Source organism: Corticium candelabrum, chromosome 7 (genome assembly GCF_963422355.1).
Source record: "Corticium candelabrum chromosome 7, ooCorCand1.1, whole genome shotgun sequence".
Classification (NCBI taxonomy): Eukaryota; Metazoa; Porifera; class Homoscleromorpha; order Homosclerophorida; family Plakinidae; genus Corticium; species Corticium candelabrum.
The window spans coordinates 6,072,865-6,089,115 of NC_085091.1; the positions used below are offsets into that span (position 1 = coordinate 6,072,865).

The following is a 16,251-nucleotide window of genomic DNA, read 5'->3' on the forward strand; positions in this document are numbered from 1 at the left end:
GTTTTTGGATACTACAGTCTATGTATACTAAAACGTTCTTAACGCATTTAAGCATCTATTTGCAGGGGTGGCCAACTGGTGCTATGATGCCAGAGTCTGGTCTTGGGCACCAAGCAAGAAGGCACTAAGGCTTGAAGCCACTTAACAGAGGCGTAGCTATGAGGGACCTAGGGGCACAGGCCTCCCTAATATTTGTCTATACCGACATAAACTTGTAATGCGGTTGAGACTGCTCGAGTGTAGTATGCAACTGGATGGATGTTTTCTAAGTATACTGCATGTGATAACAATGCACGTGGTTGCGGTCGGATATAGACAAGATTTTAATGACAATGGAATACAACATTGTCTATACTAGTAGTGTTACATACACGATGGCATGTCAACCGATTTCGGTAACGACTCTTCAATCAATGTATATATACATACATACATGCATACAAAGACACATACATTTTTTCAGTTTGTATTGAAGGAATCCTTAATTCAGACTCAGTATAAAACGTTTACATTACAATCATACATACATCAATTAGGCTAGATATCATTGCCACATTAGTAGATAGTTACAACTCTTTTTCTTTCTGCAAGTGGTCTCGAGAAGATATTAATTAACGTCCTGTTTTCTTTTCTTTCTATCATCTGTATTTGCATCCTTATGGTATGCCTAAACGCAGCCACTACCTAAGCGTTCACTGGGAGTTGGTTTCACCATAAACAGAAGAATTACGTTTTCTCATGTAAATACATACATATATACTTAAACAAACGTATACATACAAAACTAACAACAGTCAAATTTAAAAAATTAAACACAGATATATGATCTGTGCCCCCCCCCCCAATCAGGGAATGCTGGCTACTTCGTTGCGTGACTCAAGCAGATGGTGAGGTGACTGTGACTGAGGAACGGTAATTCCGTCGCGAATATCAATCATGTGTCTGTGTGCCTGCCTTACTTTCTGTCTGCATGCATGTACGGTATGTATCATGTCAGATGATACATATATAATATGTGTAGGTAAGTATGTTATGTTAAACGTATGTATATGTGTGTACTAAATGTGTATGTATATAGATAGGTATGTACCCTCAAACCAGTTTCGTGCAGGTAGCCACACGTATAGGCGTGTCATTTCCGTTGCGCACCAGAATGGGTTCCTGCATGGTGCCACACAAGTCACCACCCTTATCCAAACACAGCCACCTCTACATTTGCATAACTACTACCAGATAGTCAAAATGTATTACTGAAACCCAAATAAACTTGTTGACTGAGCTCAAATGCATTGGATATTCTCATCCATTAAAATCAAATCCCCGGATAAGAGTCACGTGTCATTCAGTAACATCCATCTTTCAAACTGGATATCTAAGTCATGCTTCAGACTAACATGATTTTGATTCCGTTTATATTAAACTTTGTGTAAAAACAAATTTCTGTACAGTTTACTAGCTATTTGCATCTGTGAAAATTAGTGTGAAAGGAGGTACCTGTCGTGTACGATCAGATGATTCTCATAACCACACGTTGATAGTGTCGATGATATAGACAAGGTCACCTCATTGTCTGTTCAAATATTGAGCAGGTCTCGACGTAGTAGCTCACGAGCATCGACAGCGGCTTACAGCAATGGGTTCTTCCTGCTTGTGGCTTGCAGTGGCGTTGCTCGCCGTCAGACAGATCGCAGTCAGATGTAATAATATCGCTACAGTAAACTGAAACTTTTATCATATGTTTTGCAATTGTTTTAGGCTGCAACGATCCTTATTACGGTCTTTATTGTCAGGGTAAGAATCCGTATTTTTGTTGTGTTGGAGACCGAAGGACTGGTCCCAAAATTATAAATGACTCTGTATACCATATTTCTTCGATTAACTAAACGCCGCGACGTTATTTTTGGCTAGCTTTTTAGCTGTGGGGTTTTAACGAGGGCGGAATCTATTTGTTAAGCGCCTTCCAGCAGTGTGTACGCGTACACGTTGTAGGTTTACGCCTTTTCAAGAAATCATGCAGTGAAACAGTATCCGGGTAGTCTAAAGAAACGTTTGCCTCGCGTTTGCCTCTAAAGAATTGTACTGCAGTATGATTTTTTCTTCAAACGTCGAGCTACACATATTGAGCTTTATTGAAATGAGGCGTTTATTCAAAGGCGGTGGTTATGGTTATATTTTATCTGTACTTTCAGCTGTGGCGTTTAAACGAGGGCGGCGTTTAATCTAAGGCGGCGTTTAATCGAAAAAATACGGTACTTGCACCAATGTCTGCCGTTCTATGCAGATATGTGTGGAGCTAATTTTACAGCAGCTTCAGGCTATATTCGTCCTCCTGGGTACGACTCTTCAAACGAAGAGTATTTCAACTCAGTGGTATGCGTTTGGAATATTGTTCCTCAAGAGGAGAACGTGTCTGTCATCATCACCTTTGACCATTTTTCTACTGAGACTTGTTGCGACTATCTGTACGTTTCGTCTGACCCGTCTTTCGCCTCCAAGAATTTGGTGGCTCGTTATAGAGGAAGGAAAGCTTACGAATTAATTTACGAAGCACCTCTATATCTCAAGTTTCGCTCCGATGGTTCAGTAACACAGCGAGCATTCATTTTACGCTACCAAACTATTTCCGGTATAAAAATATATCTAGCTATATCTACTCTCTGTACAATAATTATTACATACTAATTAAGGAAAGCCCCCGGAATTCCTTTTGCAAGCGGAAGACCAGACTGTCACACAAGGTGACCATGTGTTGCTACCCTGTAACGTGACCGGAATACCACCACCTGTTGTGACGTGGTACAAAGACGAGATAGAAATTCAATCTCGCTCCAATTTTCTCTCTCAATTTCAATTGCAAGGAAATAATCTAGTTATAAATAACGTAACTGAAGACGACGCTGGCTATTTCAAATGCAGAGCTCAAAACTATTTGAACTACACCGAACAACTTGTTTTTCTAAAAGTTACTGGTATGAATCCGTATTTACGTATTTTAAAATTGATTTGTAATACATTCTTTCTGTGTTTCTGCCTTAGCGTTGCCAACATTCGTAATTCAACCAACGTCAGTCCACTTCGATTCACTACTGCCTGCTGGCTATGGACAAGGTTCGTTTTCTTTATACACAGACGGGCTGCAGGCCACATTTCTTTGTCAAGTTTACAATGGTAGAATCACGTGGAAAAAGGTAACTAAAATAAAATTTCAACCACAATTTTTGACGGATTTTGTTAGGATGGCAAAGTTGTTGCCAGTACGTCTTCATCGCTTGGCTGGCACACAGTCAAACCAGTCAGAATGTCTGATGAGGGAAACTATACGTGTGAAGCATCTAATATTTATGGAAAGGTAGAGTCACGTGCTGCTTCATTAACAATAGGTTAGAAACCTTCACAGTGCTTATACCAACTAACAATAACAATAACAGACTTTTATTGTCTTTAGGAAGGAGTGTCCTTTGTTGTGTATACTTGCACTTCCAAGGGTCAGTTAAATACATTACTGGAACTAAGGTGGAGTTGTTTCTCTCATTTCAGTCGTCAGAGTATAGGCTAGCTACAGCATCAGTGACAAAAGACGGTTATCGATACTCTTTAGCCACATATTCAAATAGGTCCGATCAACAACACCTTCGTACAACTAACGTTGCTATCAGTCTTGGACATTTGTCGGAATTACAAACGGGCGTCTATGGCTGGAAATTGTATATGACTGCTTCAGCATTACGGACAAACATTTTGCCTAACATTGTAGTAAGTTCATTTATGCCCGTCATACTTCAAGGTAACTTTCCATTCCTTAAATTTGTGACAACAATGTATTTATATAATAGATATTGTCATGTAGGACCACCTCGCGTAACTCTTACTCCTTCTGTGTCACTCGTTAGAAACTATTTGTACGGAAAGCAAACTATAGCTTGCTCTGTAGAGCCTCCTTCTTCTTCACTATCTATTCGCTGGTTTAAGAATGCTGATCAGTTATTGTATGGTCGCAGTTTTAGGATGGAAAGCGGTTACTCGAAATCTTACCTCCTAACATTCAATGAGATCAACACGACACATTACACTTGCAGTGCAAGAAACTCGGCCGGAATGATTACAAATGCTACTGTATCAGTTGTAGTCAGAGGTCAGATCTGTTTTTACGCCAGAACATCGTCTAATGCATAATGTCTGTTTTAGGCGTACTCGGTGGATGGAGTTGGTGGACTGAGGATTCTCCGTGTAGCGTCAGTTGTGGGCCTATACCAGGATTTAGAATTAGAACACGTCGCTGCTACAACGCAACTGGCTGTTCTGGCATGGGTATTAATATAACAACTTGCTACTCATTTCGGCTTTGTTTGCCAGGTCAGTTTATGATGAAATAATAGATTTGTATCATGTTGATATACAAGTATACTGAATATATGGGTAGTGTTATAGTTATCTCCAATACAGTATAGTGTATTAAGTAATTACAATTACTAATAACTAAAGCCAATCGAGAAGAAAGTGCCTGAATAATTGAAATGCAATTCAAGCATTAGGTAAGTGGTAAGTTAACAATTACACACGAATGCATTCGTAAATAATTGCTTGAATATTGTGTGTGTGTGTGTGTGTGTGTGTGTGTGTGTGTGTGTGTGTGTGTGTGTCTGTCTGTCTGTCTGTCTGTCTGTATGCCTGTCTGTCTGTCTGTCTGTCTGTCTGTCTGTCTGTCTGTCTGTCTGTCTGTCTGTCTGTCTGTCTGTCTGTCAAAAACATCTATTGGTAAACATCAACGCTATTACAGTCAACGCTAAATCACTATCTATGAGTCCAAGAAAAATGACCCAAAGGGTCATGAAATGAAAGCTTAACGTACACTCTGGTAACTGTAAAAACCAGCTACGGAGTCATTTCTACACACTATTCTGTCAATCTTCTTCGCCAAAACCATACTGTTACACCGCTGTAAAGTAATGTCTGTCTGTCTGTCTGTCTGTCTGTCTGTGAGTCTTGTATGAAAGACTGTGCATAAGCTAAGGTTCTCTAATTAAACAAAATGGTATGTAATTCTTGCTGTTATATTCTAAATAGCCAATAACAAGATTTTAAATTTTAGTAATCTACTTATATATTATATATAAATATAAATATTTATAATAGAAAGTACATCATGCTATAGTGATATCGTAGGTAAACTTTACTTTCTTTTTGCTTTTTCTATACAGTGAAGACAACATCAGCTTCTCCAACAGTAGAGACAACAACAGGTATGCTGCTAAAGACTAAAAAGTTTTACAACTATTTTGGTATCAGTTTTTCCCGTGCTATTGTTGATAATTGGTGTTAGTTGTGGCCTTAAAAATTCGAGAAAATAATAGATTATCTTCACACAAGTGTCCCAACAGGTTTCCTGGTTGATTATAAAACAAATGATTTCAGAGTGTATATCGCATATTCTCTAAGTGAACAAGGTCTTCCACTTATGTCTAGAGTGACCATGTTCTTGAGTTGCTTTTCCATATTTTTGTAACAACATAATGTTTAATTATTTTATTTGATTGCAATAATTTGTGTAATCTAAATAAAAAAATTTATCATAAGACTTACGTTAGTGTCATTGCTGCTAGTTACTCATTTGCTTTTCTTTGCAGTGGAGACAACATCAGCTGCTGTGGAGACAACATCAGCTGCTGTGAAGACAACATCAGCTGCTGTGGAGACAACATCAGCTGCTGTAGAGACAACAACAGGTATGATACTTTACACTAATATTTTCTTATAACTCTTTCTATTTGGTATATCTGTTTCTGAGTGTTAACGTTTATGTTTGTTGTTAGGCTAGACCCACCATTTCAGTTGTAGATAATAGGCATACGTAAATTTGTATGCACGCATATACTTTGTGTTAACTTGTTTGTTCAAAATATATTCAAACAGATGCGGCTGTTGCTACAGAAACGCCGTCTTTTGTTTCAAGTTCACTGCCAATGTCTACTCAAAAGATAGAAACCCCTCAAACAATTTCCGATGCAAGTAAACACGTGGATCTCTAGTAAAAGTTACGTCAATGTGGTCAAAGACGTTGCTTTTTATAGGCAATAATATTGTTATAACAGCAGTGGTGTGTATCATTCCAACAGCAATCGTCACTGCTGTAGTGACGGTTGCCATAATATACTGCATATTAAAACGAAAGAGCAGTGGCTGTGATGACCCACCGAGAGAAGACAGACAAGATGTAGGAAGATCTGGTACAACCGTCTCCGCCCACAACCGATACGATTCTGCAGTTACTTTTAGTAAGAAGAATAAAGCCAAAATTGAAAGAGCAGAAGCATCTCATCCAGAAACTGTCACGAATTCTGAAGAGAACTATGAAAGGCTGCAGCCGGTGTCAGGGGTGCGAACACTTCCAGCACGCCAAGCGCGACCGTTTGGCAATGAAATGGGTTACAAGCATCCTAGACCTCAAGCAACTTACGACCAACCGTCTACCATTGTCAGGTCATTTAACGAATCAGTGAGCTATGTTAACACACCAATTCAACGCTCTTCACAAACTCAGCAACGATACGAGAAAGACGGATATGTCGAACCGGCAGCGTGTCAACCGAGTAGGAAGCATTGACTGACAGACGGCTGTACAAGCGGACGACAAAAAATCCAAATTCTAGAAATGTTTTGTGATCGTAAGTTTGACGAGTATCTTGCATGCTTCGATAGCCCTGCAGAGATTGAATAGCTAAGCAATTTGATTTGTCACTTTAGAGATTAAGTGTCGTTGAATTTTGAGTTTAGTACACTGATGGTGTCATCGCAACTGGCCAAGCCAAGACTTCCTCCGTGTTCACTGTGCGATATCACGTGTTGTTCGTCACCTCGCACGTGAGAGGAGGTGCTGGAGCCGACTGCTCTCGGAAGCTCGAACACTACACCTTCTCTCACGTGCGAGCAAGAGAACAACAAGTGACGTCGTACAGTGAACACGAAGGAAGGCTTGACTTGCAAGGCTACAATGACGGTACACGCTAAGGTTACGTACGTATCGATGGTAGTTCTGAAAGCTGTGTTTCCTCACAAACTATGTCACATTGACTACTGTAGATCTAGATAGATGACTGTGTAACTTATTTGCAGGCACACGTGCTGACACTAGAGACGCGCATCTCTGAACTCAGGCTGTGTGTATCTGACGGTCGTTCAATCTCGTGCAGTGGAAGAGGGGGCAATTGCCACCTCCAACAACTGCGAAGAGATATTGGAAGAAAACTATTTGAATTTTCGTACTCCAGTATGACACTGTTCAGACCTATAAATGTGTCTAAGCACTTTCTGTTGTGTAAGAGAAAGTGTTTAAGTTAATAGAGTTCAACATCAGAAAGAGCTTCCCAACAGGAAATGCCTACTGAAAGCTCACCCTATTTCATGTACTCCGATGTCCTTTCATACCTCCCAACTTGCGAGTCGCTCCGCCGCCCCTGTCGTGACACACTTTGCTACGTACCTAGTCGTCTTAGCTGATTTCGTCGTGTATGACAGTCACTGCCTAATTTTAATTAATTAAGAGACTCAAAAGCACACATCAGTCTGCGGTGGAGTAAGGTCGCCTCAGTGGTCTTGTCATATGCAGACTTGTTCACACTGCTTGCTATCTCTTTCCTCGCAAATGGTTTTCCATACCTTAACTGATAAGTAAGTTTCTAATATAATAATTAATCTACTGTCTTTGTTATTTATAGATTAAATCATACAAAATGTGACTATTTTATGCAAAAGCGTGAACCTGTTTCTAATCCTATAGTCTAGCTAACCGTTGGGTAGTCTAGCTAAATCAACTAACATTACCCTCATTTCTTTAACTTTGGTAGGAGGGACTAGTTTGACTAGCTAACTATTAGGAACTGCAGTAATGACCCATGAGATACGCCCTGGACCTTTATACTGTACGCTCTCCAGAATACAAAGTTTAATGTAAAGAGTGAAATTTATTTATCTCTTTTGCATATTGATTGATATCTTTAACTAATCAACACGTCAGTAAGTGCTAACTTAATATGCTGTAGTTTTGTAGACTCGTACCCAGTCCTCCTCCTCGCGCGCGCTCCACGTGTTTTGGCACGTGCTTTTTGTTCCACTCGCCAGGAGAAGGACTGGTAACATATGATGTCACGTGAAGAACTAGTTCTTCACGTGGTAGGTTTTCGGTGTATTGATTGGTCAAAACTGCAACGCGAGACGAAAAAATGTTGTTACAAGGGCACGCGTAGGATCCTATTAGAATGAATTGAGTAGCAATTACCTTGACAACTAAACGGTTATTAGCAATTGTTGTCGTCACGCAAGGTGCAAGCTCATTAGTGTCTCTGCTGTGGACATCATGACAACGACGTCTTCTCCAGCCAGAATTGACAGAGATGTCTCTAGCTGCTCAGTATGAAGTGGATGGTAGCCAATAGACGACAAGAGCGCGTTCAAGGTGCATTCGCTACCGCTAGCTAGTGAAGCCACAATGTTCATGAAGCGAGGATTTCGCTCGTTGCAACGAAAACGATCTACTTTGTGATTCCAATTTCTGAACAGTGCTTAGAAAGAGCGTAAAGCTTTGTGTTTTTTGTGTTGGCTGGCGACGTCTAGCGTAGTACTCTCGTGAGACTAATTACACGACACCATATTATCAGTGCAGGTGGCAACAATTTACAGGATCGGTTTCTAATTAAACTAATGAAATAAATGGTCACATGCCATAATATGTTACCAGTCCTTCTCCTGGCGAGTGGAACAAAAAGCAAGTGCAAAACACGTGGAGCGCGCGCGAGGAGGAGGACTGGGTACGAGTCTAGTAGTTTTGTACTGACTAGATTGATACACGGTGTGACACCCTTTCAAAAATATTGTGAAATCAACGTGCATGCAAGCAAACGTTACATCAGTGTGTGTGTGTGTGTGTGTGTGTGTGTGTGTGTGTGTGTGTGTGTGTGTGTGTGTGTGTGTGTGTGTGTGTGTGTGTGTGTGTGTGTGTGTGTGTGTGTGTGTGTGTGTGTGTGTGTGTGCGCGCGCGCTTTCTGAATCGACTTGATACTAAAAATGTTTCCCTTCGCTGTAAAGCAATCGACAATGAGCGACGCATGCAACGCGCGCAAGTGCTGACGTGAACACGCGCACCCAGATAGGCGCCTGCACGTACTTACTAGGATGCATGTGGTGTTGCCATCAACAACGACTCGACAACAGAAATCAACTCGGCAGCCACCAAGTCATGTCTAGCAATGGTTTGCTTGTCGTGTTCGGACTGTGTACAGCTTTTACGATAGCACGTCAGCCTGTGACAAGTGAACCAGTCGGTACGTACACAAACAGATCGAGAAGTTGGATTCTAGTTGGTTTCTGATCAGCCTGTTTATGCAAAGGTTGCCCAAACGGATCTTGTCTGAACGGTGGTACGTTACTCGAGGACTGTTCGTGTGTTTGCGCACAACCCTGGTTTGGAAGCATCTGTGATGACACAAGTACTAGCAGAGTAATAACTGAGGGATAAGTTATAACCCTATTTCTCGGTTTAGTATCACCGGCTAACTTGACGTTACACGAAGGAACAATCCGGTCTCCAGGATATCAAACAGGACGATACCAAAATAGCGAGAGATTTAGATGGTTTATCAATCCGTCGTATGTCCATCCTCAAGCCGTTGTGGAACTATGGTTCATAGACGTCGATCTTGAAGCCCGTTTTGACATACTTTACGTCTTCAGTGATCCTCCATACAATTCCAAACAAATAGTGGCGGTCACTGGTTCCCCTAGTAACTTCCAACTGTTGACCGCGCCACCTATCGGACTCTATTTTGAAACAGATTCGTCACACACAAAAACCGGATTTGAAATTCAATACAAAATTGTCAGCGGTAAGTCTGTTCATACTGCACTCAAATTTTCAGTTGTATTAATGCAATGTATATGTACATATACTTACAACAGCAGGTTTGCCCACAACAGCAACAGACCTGCCAGAGTCTACTGAAGCTACACCATCGTCTGGTAAACAAATAATTTTTACAGCAGAATTCATGTAGTATTTTGGATTTTGTGTGACTAGAAATAGTTATTGATAATAACACGTCTCGAACCACTACAGACGACGGTATCCTAGTTGTTCGTCCACATCAAGACAATGAGACTAAACATTGTGAAGGTAAGTTATTGTTAATTAATTAAGTTGAAAAACGCATAGGTGTAGAAAGTTTGCAAAGTTTGAGTTGCCAAACATTGCAATCTTAAGCTGCATCATGCATTATACATGCATGCAGTGAGTCAAGAAATTATTGGGAGAGCCATGTCAAGGACGTCGCTGGACCTCCAAAATTGGGAAGTCGGCTGTTAGAGTTTAATTTCTATAAGCCCTTGTCTAGCATCTAAGAGGCTACACCTAAATAATTATTGAGGTAAAGGTATCTAGAGAACGACGGCACGGTTGTTTGGCTCCACGGTTTTCACGTCTATGTAACTTTTAATATATTTAATCAATTAATTGTTAATTAGTGTTCTCTATTGTAGCAAATTCATGTAGTTACGTGCCACCGGTTATATCGCTGCTCACCACGCTCACAATCGTCTCAGTCGTTGCAGCTCTGTACTACTACATTATGAAACGAGCACTCGAACACGAGCTGAAAGCGGAGAAAGAGAAAGCAGCTAGCAGTCGCCGCAATGACAAGGCGAGATGCGACAAACCACCTCTCGTCTTACCGAGACCAGTGCCTGCGCATGCTCTGTCAATGCCGGCAAATGTCAGCGCACCGGAAAGTGACGGAGTCTACGCAACAGACGAATACGATCACGAGTATGACTATGTTCAGCCCCAACCGCTTGCTGCTGGTTACGTAAACAACTATCGAAGCTACGTACCAATGTCGCACCCACAAGATGGAAAGTTTCCTGAACAAGGCAGCCGTGCGTCTTTTCAGTCGCGAGAATATCAAGAACTAGAAGGATACGATTCCCCCAAGGCCTACGACGTTCCGGACAATCCAGTGAATGACTTTATTCCAGTGTAGTTTACGTATTTTGGTCGACTGTAGTAAGAACAAACTGATTATCCGGGGGTTAGAAAATAAGCTGTTTAGTCCGCATAGACTGAACGACAAGCTTCTTGTTTACAATATTGAGTCTGCTTACAAATTAATTCACTGTAAATGTTACTGTAACATTTGTTACGTCAAATCTTGATACGTACATAATCATAACTGTACAGGTGTAACCGCGTCCGGACGCCTGCACTACTTTAGCGCACGTTAAAGTATATCAAACATGGCAACACCCTTTGACAGCTTTGGATATACTCATATTCAAATATAAACTCTAGCTTATTAGCTATTTAGCTAATTAGACAAGAGGTGTAACTTATAAATTGTTAGTTAGTCTGCGCCTCGCTGATAGTTACAATATCGTAGTCGGAAATGACAGACAAGCAAAGATCCAGAAGTTCACTGTAGGAAGACCAGCACCTTGCAACTTACCACGCCTATTTCTGACATATTGAGAAACACTATCCAAGCAAATATGTTTATACTTCAGTGACACTGAGTGTACTCGGTCACAGAAGGCTGAAAGACTGCCAGGCTGGCTAGAGAGTCCCAGGCCCTGTGGGTCACTCCATATAAACCTGTATATGCAGAGAGATACCCAGTGCTTATACAACACATAGATATACAGAGTATACTCAGAAGACTAGACTACTATAACACTATCACTATCAATTATTATTATTATCACCATAAACTATGACTCCAAGGATAATATTAATCTAACTGACTGTGTAGTTGATGTAATCGGTCAGTTTCATTTTAGGGGTTGCAATGTTACAAAACTATATATGTGTTGGTTAATTCAGCTGACTAACGGCCGGGTTCTGCCCACAGTGGTCGGAGGTGGTCAGCCAGACCATCACTCCGCATGTTTCAACCACCACCATTCATTTTAGCTACAGTTTTACTTGCTCTAAGCTAATGACCATTGGAAGGTGAGCAGTTTGTTGACACTTTGTTCACAAGGTGACATGGTGGCAAACCCACCCTGCTATGATATAATGTGATCTAAGCTCAGGGCACTAAGGTGGTGTGAGATCCAACACAACAGTCTGCATGTCAGGGATAAGCAAGGCAATATCGTAGGCACCCTGTAACAGAGCCAGTCAAAGTCGTCTTCAACGATATTTTGCAACACAGGAGCACTGCCTGTTCAAAACCTGCAGCTGGTGCATGAACGGCAGACGTCTAACCTTGCAATATTATAAACATAGTTCCCTGACAGTTGACAGAAGTTGCAGTTTTCTTAGCCTGCTCTTTCAGATCATAGACCATCAACTGTGCAATACATTTTGTTTGGCATTTCCTTGTCTGTTTTTTTGCGATGATGTTTGATTGCCTGGGCATTTGCTCTACCTCTCCCTCTATCTTAAATAAACCATGCCTCTTTATGCAGCAAATAGCCCACCACCACTCCGAAAATCCTGGGCAGAACACTGCAATGGTTCTAGCAGATGAATTATACTGTATAGAGTCGTGGTTGGCTTGTTATGACTACGACCTCTGACCTAATACACTAAACATATGAATCAATAAATAAAAAAACAAATTAACCGCTTGAGTAGAATCGAAGTCAATCATTCAAACAGCAGCAATTACTGAATATATATTTATATAAGGTTAAAGTATTATTAACAAAGAAATTGATATCAATGACAAATTGCGGCTTACTTCATTCACACAGAGTGTACGTGTCCTGTTTGCTTTGCTGTTCTAAAGTCTTCTTCGTTCTATGCCCATTGGGGTGGGTTTTCCGTGGCCATTGGCAAAGAAGACTCGATGTAGTAATGGAATTCGAATCCCAGTGTTCCAAGCGGCGCATCTGCATCAGTAAATTGACAGTTGCTAGAGTCTACTAGATTGTGATACAAAATCAGCCAAGTCAACTGACCCTTCATCCTGAACAATTGCGAAAACGTTTAGAACATGCCTGGACTGTACACGCTTGCTTCGCCGCCCAGACGTCTGCACTAGATAGCTAACGCACGTTATGATTTCAAACTTGCAGGACACTCTGGTCGAGCTTGACCTTTGACAGTTGAATACAGACATGAACTTTAACCTCTCACCGATGAGCTCATTAAGAGAGACGTGTAGATCGCTGCTCTGCGCCTTGCAACTGCAACAGCATGCCGTTCGGCATCACGTTCGCTCCTATCAACGTGCCACTTCGACGACGCTTGCAGACCTTGGCAGTTGTCCATTACGTAGTCATATTTCTTATGTCCATCGGGCCAGCCATCCCATGGCTACTTATAACCGCTCTGCTAGTGTTTGCTCCCATCTTGTCTCCTCTCATTATCTCCTACCTCTTCTGGATTTACGTGTGGGACAGACAGACAGCACACAGAGGTGGAAGGCGACTCTCATTCATGAGACGTCTCTCGTTGTGGACTTACTTCAGGGACTTTTTTCCAATCGATTTATTGAAGACGTCAGATCTAGACCCGAGCAATAATTATATTTTCTGCTGTCATCCTCATGGCATTTTCAGTATTGGACACTTTGCCACGTTTGGCACTGAGGGTACAGGTTTCAGTGAGAAATATCCGGGCATTACACCGCATCTTATGACTTTGGATGTGAATTTAAAGGCGCCGTTGCTGAGAGATTATATTATGGCGGCTGGAGTGTGTGCCTCTAGCAAAGAGAGCTGTTTGCACTGTTTGAATAGTGGTCCTGGCCATTCGGTGGCATTAGTTGTTGGTGGTGCAGCTGAATCGTTGGAGGCGAGGCCGGGATCGACCACTCTGGTGTTAAAGGATCGACGAGGCTTTGTGAAGATTGCTCTTATGACAGGGTAGAATTGATAGACCTGTAGTAATTAAGTTGAGTCAATCTGTTTGTCTGCTTTATTGTGTCTTTGTCTGCTTGTGATTTCAGTTGTTTATCTATTTGTTTCATTGTCAGTATGTCTGTCTACATGTATGTCTTTGTTTGATGGCTGTTTGTCTGTCTGTTTGTTTATTTTATGTTTAGGCAGTTTGTGTAAATGTTGTCTGTTTGTCTGTCTGTCTGGTTGTTTGTTTGTTTAGTTAAAGTCTGTAATGTTGTCTGTTTGTTTGTCTGTCTGTGTATTTCTTTGCTTGTTTGTTTGTTTGTTTAGTTAGTTTGTGTGAATATTGTATGTTTGTCTGTTTGTTTGTTTGTTTGTTTAATTAGTTTGTGTAAATGTTGTCTATTTGTCTGTCTGTTTGTCTGTCTGTTTGTTTGTCTGTTTGTTTGTTTAGTTAGTCTGTGTAAATGTTGTCTGTATGTGTGTCTGTCTGTCTGTCTGTCTGTCAACAGTTTGTTTGTTTAGTTAGTTGGTATAAATGTTGTCTGTTTGTGTGTCTGTCTGTCTGTTTTGTTTGTTTGTTTGTTTGTTAGTTAGTTTGTGTAAATGTTGTTTATCTGTCTGTCTGTCTGTCTGCCTGTCTGTCTGTTTGTTTGTTTAGTTAGTTTGTGGGTGTCTGTCTGTTTGTTTGTTTGTTTAGTTAGTTGGCGCAAATGTTGTCTGTCTGTCTGTCTGTCTGTTTGTTTATTTGTTTAGTTAGTTTGTATAAATGTTGTCTGTCTGTTTGTTTTTTGTTTAGTTAGTTTGTGTAAATGTCTGTCTGTCTGTCTGTCTGTTTCTTTGTTTAGTTCATTTGTGTAAATGTTGTTTGTCTGTCTGCTTGTCTGTTTGTTTGTTTGTTTAGTTAGTTTGTGTAAGTGTTGTCTTATTGTCTGTCTGTCTGTCTGTCTATATCTGCTTGAATGTTTGTCTATCTGTGGTATGTTATTGGTTTGCCTGGCTGAATGTCGGTGTGTATATTTCATTGTCTCAATATATTGAGATGTCAAAATGCTTGTTTTTGGTCTCATGTCAATTGTTGATAGTTTCATGTTTGCTCCAAGTAATTTAAATAACTGCATATGCACAACTGTATATTAAATGTATATTTAATTATAGTAGCTATATACAATAAATTGTTATTATTAATATATAAACATATATTAACTATATATTAGTTACCAAATTTATGTTGGATGCAAAGGGCCTCTCTTGTTCCTGTATATGCTTTTGGAGAAAACAACCTTTACAAGCAAGTAGACAACCCTCCAGGATCTCTCCTGCGAAGAGTACAAGGCAGAATCAAGAAAACAATGGGTTTTGCACCACCAGTTTTCTATGGCCGTGGCATTTTCAATTATACTCTTGGACTACTACCACACAGACATCCAGTCCATGTAGTAGGTAAGACGTTTGTTTAGTATGACGTATTCAACTTAATTAATTAATTTATTGATATACGTCATACTAAATATATATTGATATAATTAATTGATATGTATGTAATATTAAGTATATCTGTCTTGTTTAGTTGGAGAACCCATTGATGTCAAAAAGGTTGAAAATCCTGACGACGATCAAGTTGAAAAGGTATATAAACAGTACACCGAGGCACTAATACAACTGTTTAACTCACACAAGACAAAGTATGGCGTGTCAGAAGATACCGAGCTTGATTTTGTTTGATGATTTTGGTTTGCAATACCTATTCAAAACAAGCATGCTATGGTCTGTCTTGTCTCTATGGGGACATTACAAATCACTAGCAATCATAGTGTGTATTCTTATTTTTATCAGTATTCTGTGTTTCTACGTTTTTGTGATCGAACATCCTGCATGGGAAAGACATTATATAAGTGCCATAGATCTTGCTTTAACTGATTGGCAGTAGACAATAGAATGGTTTTGTTGCAGTACTTTTGACAGTTTGATTAACTTTAGCAGCAGGCGAAACAGCTTTGCAATGATTGAGTATAATGGTAAACATGCCATGACAAGATCATTCAATACAGAAAGTGTTGCAGATGTATGATGCATCCAACGATACATGTAGCTGCAGTAAGTATTCACATACAGTTGTTACTACTGAAGTGGTTTGCTTGTGGCCTACCCTGTCACAATTTGTATATACCCTACTGCTCCTAATGTTTTTGAGACTCCAAAAATAATTTGGAATTTGTTACGAATTCTAATTATTTCAAGGTCTTGATGTGCAATATTAGTAAATTTTTGATGTACTTATTTATTCTTCCAAACTAATTCAATTGTCTATACATTTCTAGTTGGCATCTTGAGCTGCACACTTCCTTCCATCTAGTGGTCATTTTGATGATGTTTCATGTGCACGCACAAAAACCACAATCCCAGACAACCAACAATTTT

General features: G+C 40.2%; 3 protein-coding genes and 1 long non-coding RNA gene across 6 annotated transcripts; all 4 read left to right on the plus strand.

Annotated features, from left to right (window-relative positions):
• The first annotated feature begins 1,596 nt into the window (after positions 1-1,596).
• On the plus strand, positions 1,597-6,773 carry LOC134182020 (uncharacterized). Of its 3 annotated transcripts, XM_062649336.1 has the most exons (13): positions 1,597-1,697; positions 1,756-1,791; positions 2,282-2,626; positions 2,688-2,969; positions 3,037-3,188; positions 3,236-3,380; positions 3,446-3,784; positions 3,848-4,132; positions 4,186-4,353; positions 5,199-5,240; positions 5,625-5,723; positions 5,911-6,006; positions 6,069-6,773. In XM_062649336.1, the coding sequence occupies exons 1-13, from the start codon at positions 1,634-1,636 to the stop codon at positions 6,599-6,601; spliced, it is 2,586 nt and encodes an 861-aa protein (XP_062505320.1). In that variant the 5' UTR covers positions 1,597-1,633; the 3' UTR covers positions 6,602-6,773. The 3 variants fall into 3 exon arrangements, with proteins under 3 accessions (XP_062505320.1, XP_062505318.1, XP_062505319.1); XM_062649334.1 differs by having other exon boundaries at positions 3,446-4,132; XM_062649335.1 differs by having other exon boundaries at positions 3,446-4,132; positions 5,929-6,006.
• Positions 6,774-9,737: 2,964 nt separating this feature from the next.
• Positions 9,738-10,123, plus strand: LOC134181949 (uncharacterized). Its single transcript, XR_009970228.1, has 3 exons — positions 9,738-9,875; positions 9,949-10,008; positions 10,067-10,123. It is a non-coding gene; the product is annotated as an uncharacterized LOC134181949 (long non-coding RNA).
• A 402-nt stretch (positions 10,124-10,525) lies between these two features.
• On the plus strand, positions 10,526-11,626 carry LOC134182671 (uncharacterized). The gene has a single exon (XM_062650099.1). It carries the CDS (start codon positions 10,614-10,616, stop codon positions 11,022-11,024), a length of 411 nt encoding a protein of 136 aa, XP_062506083.1. The 5' UTR covers positions 10,526-10,613; the 3' UTR covers positions 11,025-11,626.
• A 1,512-nt stretch (positions 11,627-13,138) lies between these two features.
• Positions 13,139-15,987, plus strand: LOC134182004 (diacylglycerol O-acyltransferase 2-like). Its single transcript, XM_062649315.1, has 3 exons — positions 13,139-13,854; positions 15,074-15,273; positions 15,401-15,987. Exons 1-3 carry the CDS (start codon positions 13,184-13,186, stop codon positions 15,553-15,555), a joined length of 1,026 nt encoding a protein of 341 aa, XP_062505299.1. The 5' UTR covers positions 13,139-13,183; the 3' UTR covers positions 15,556-15,987.
• The last annotated feature ends 264 nt before the right edge of the window (positions 15,988-16,251 follow it).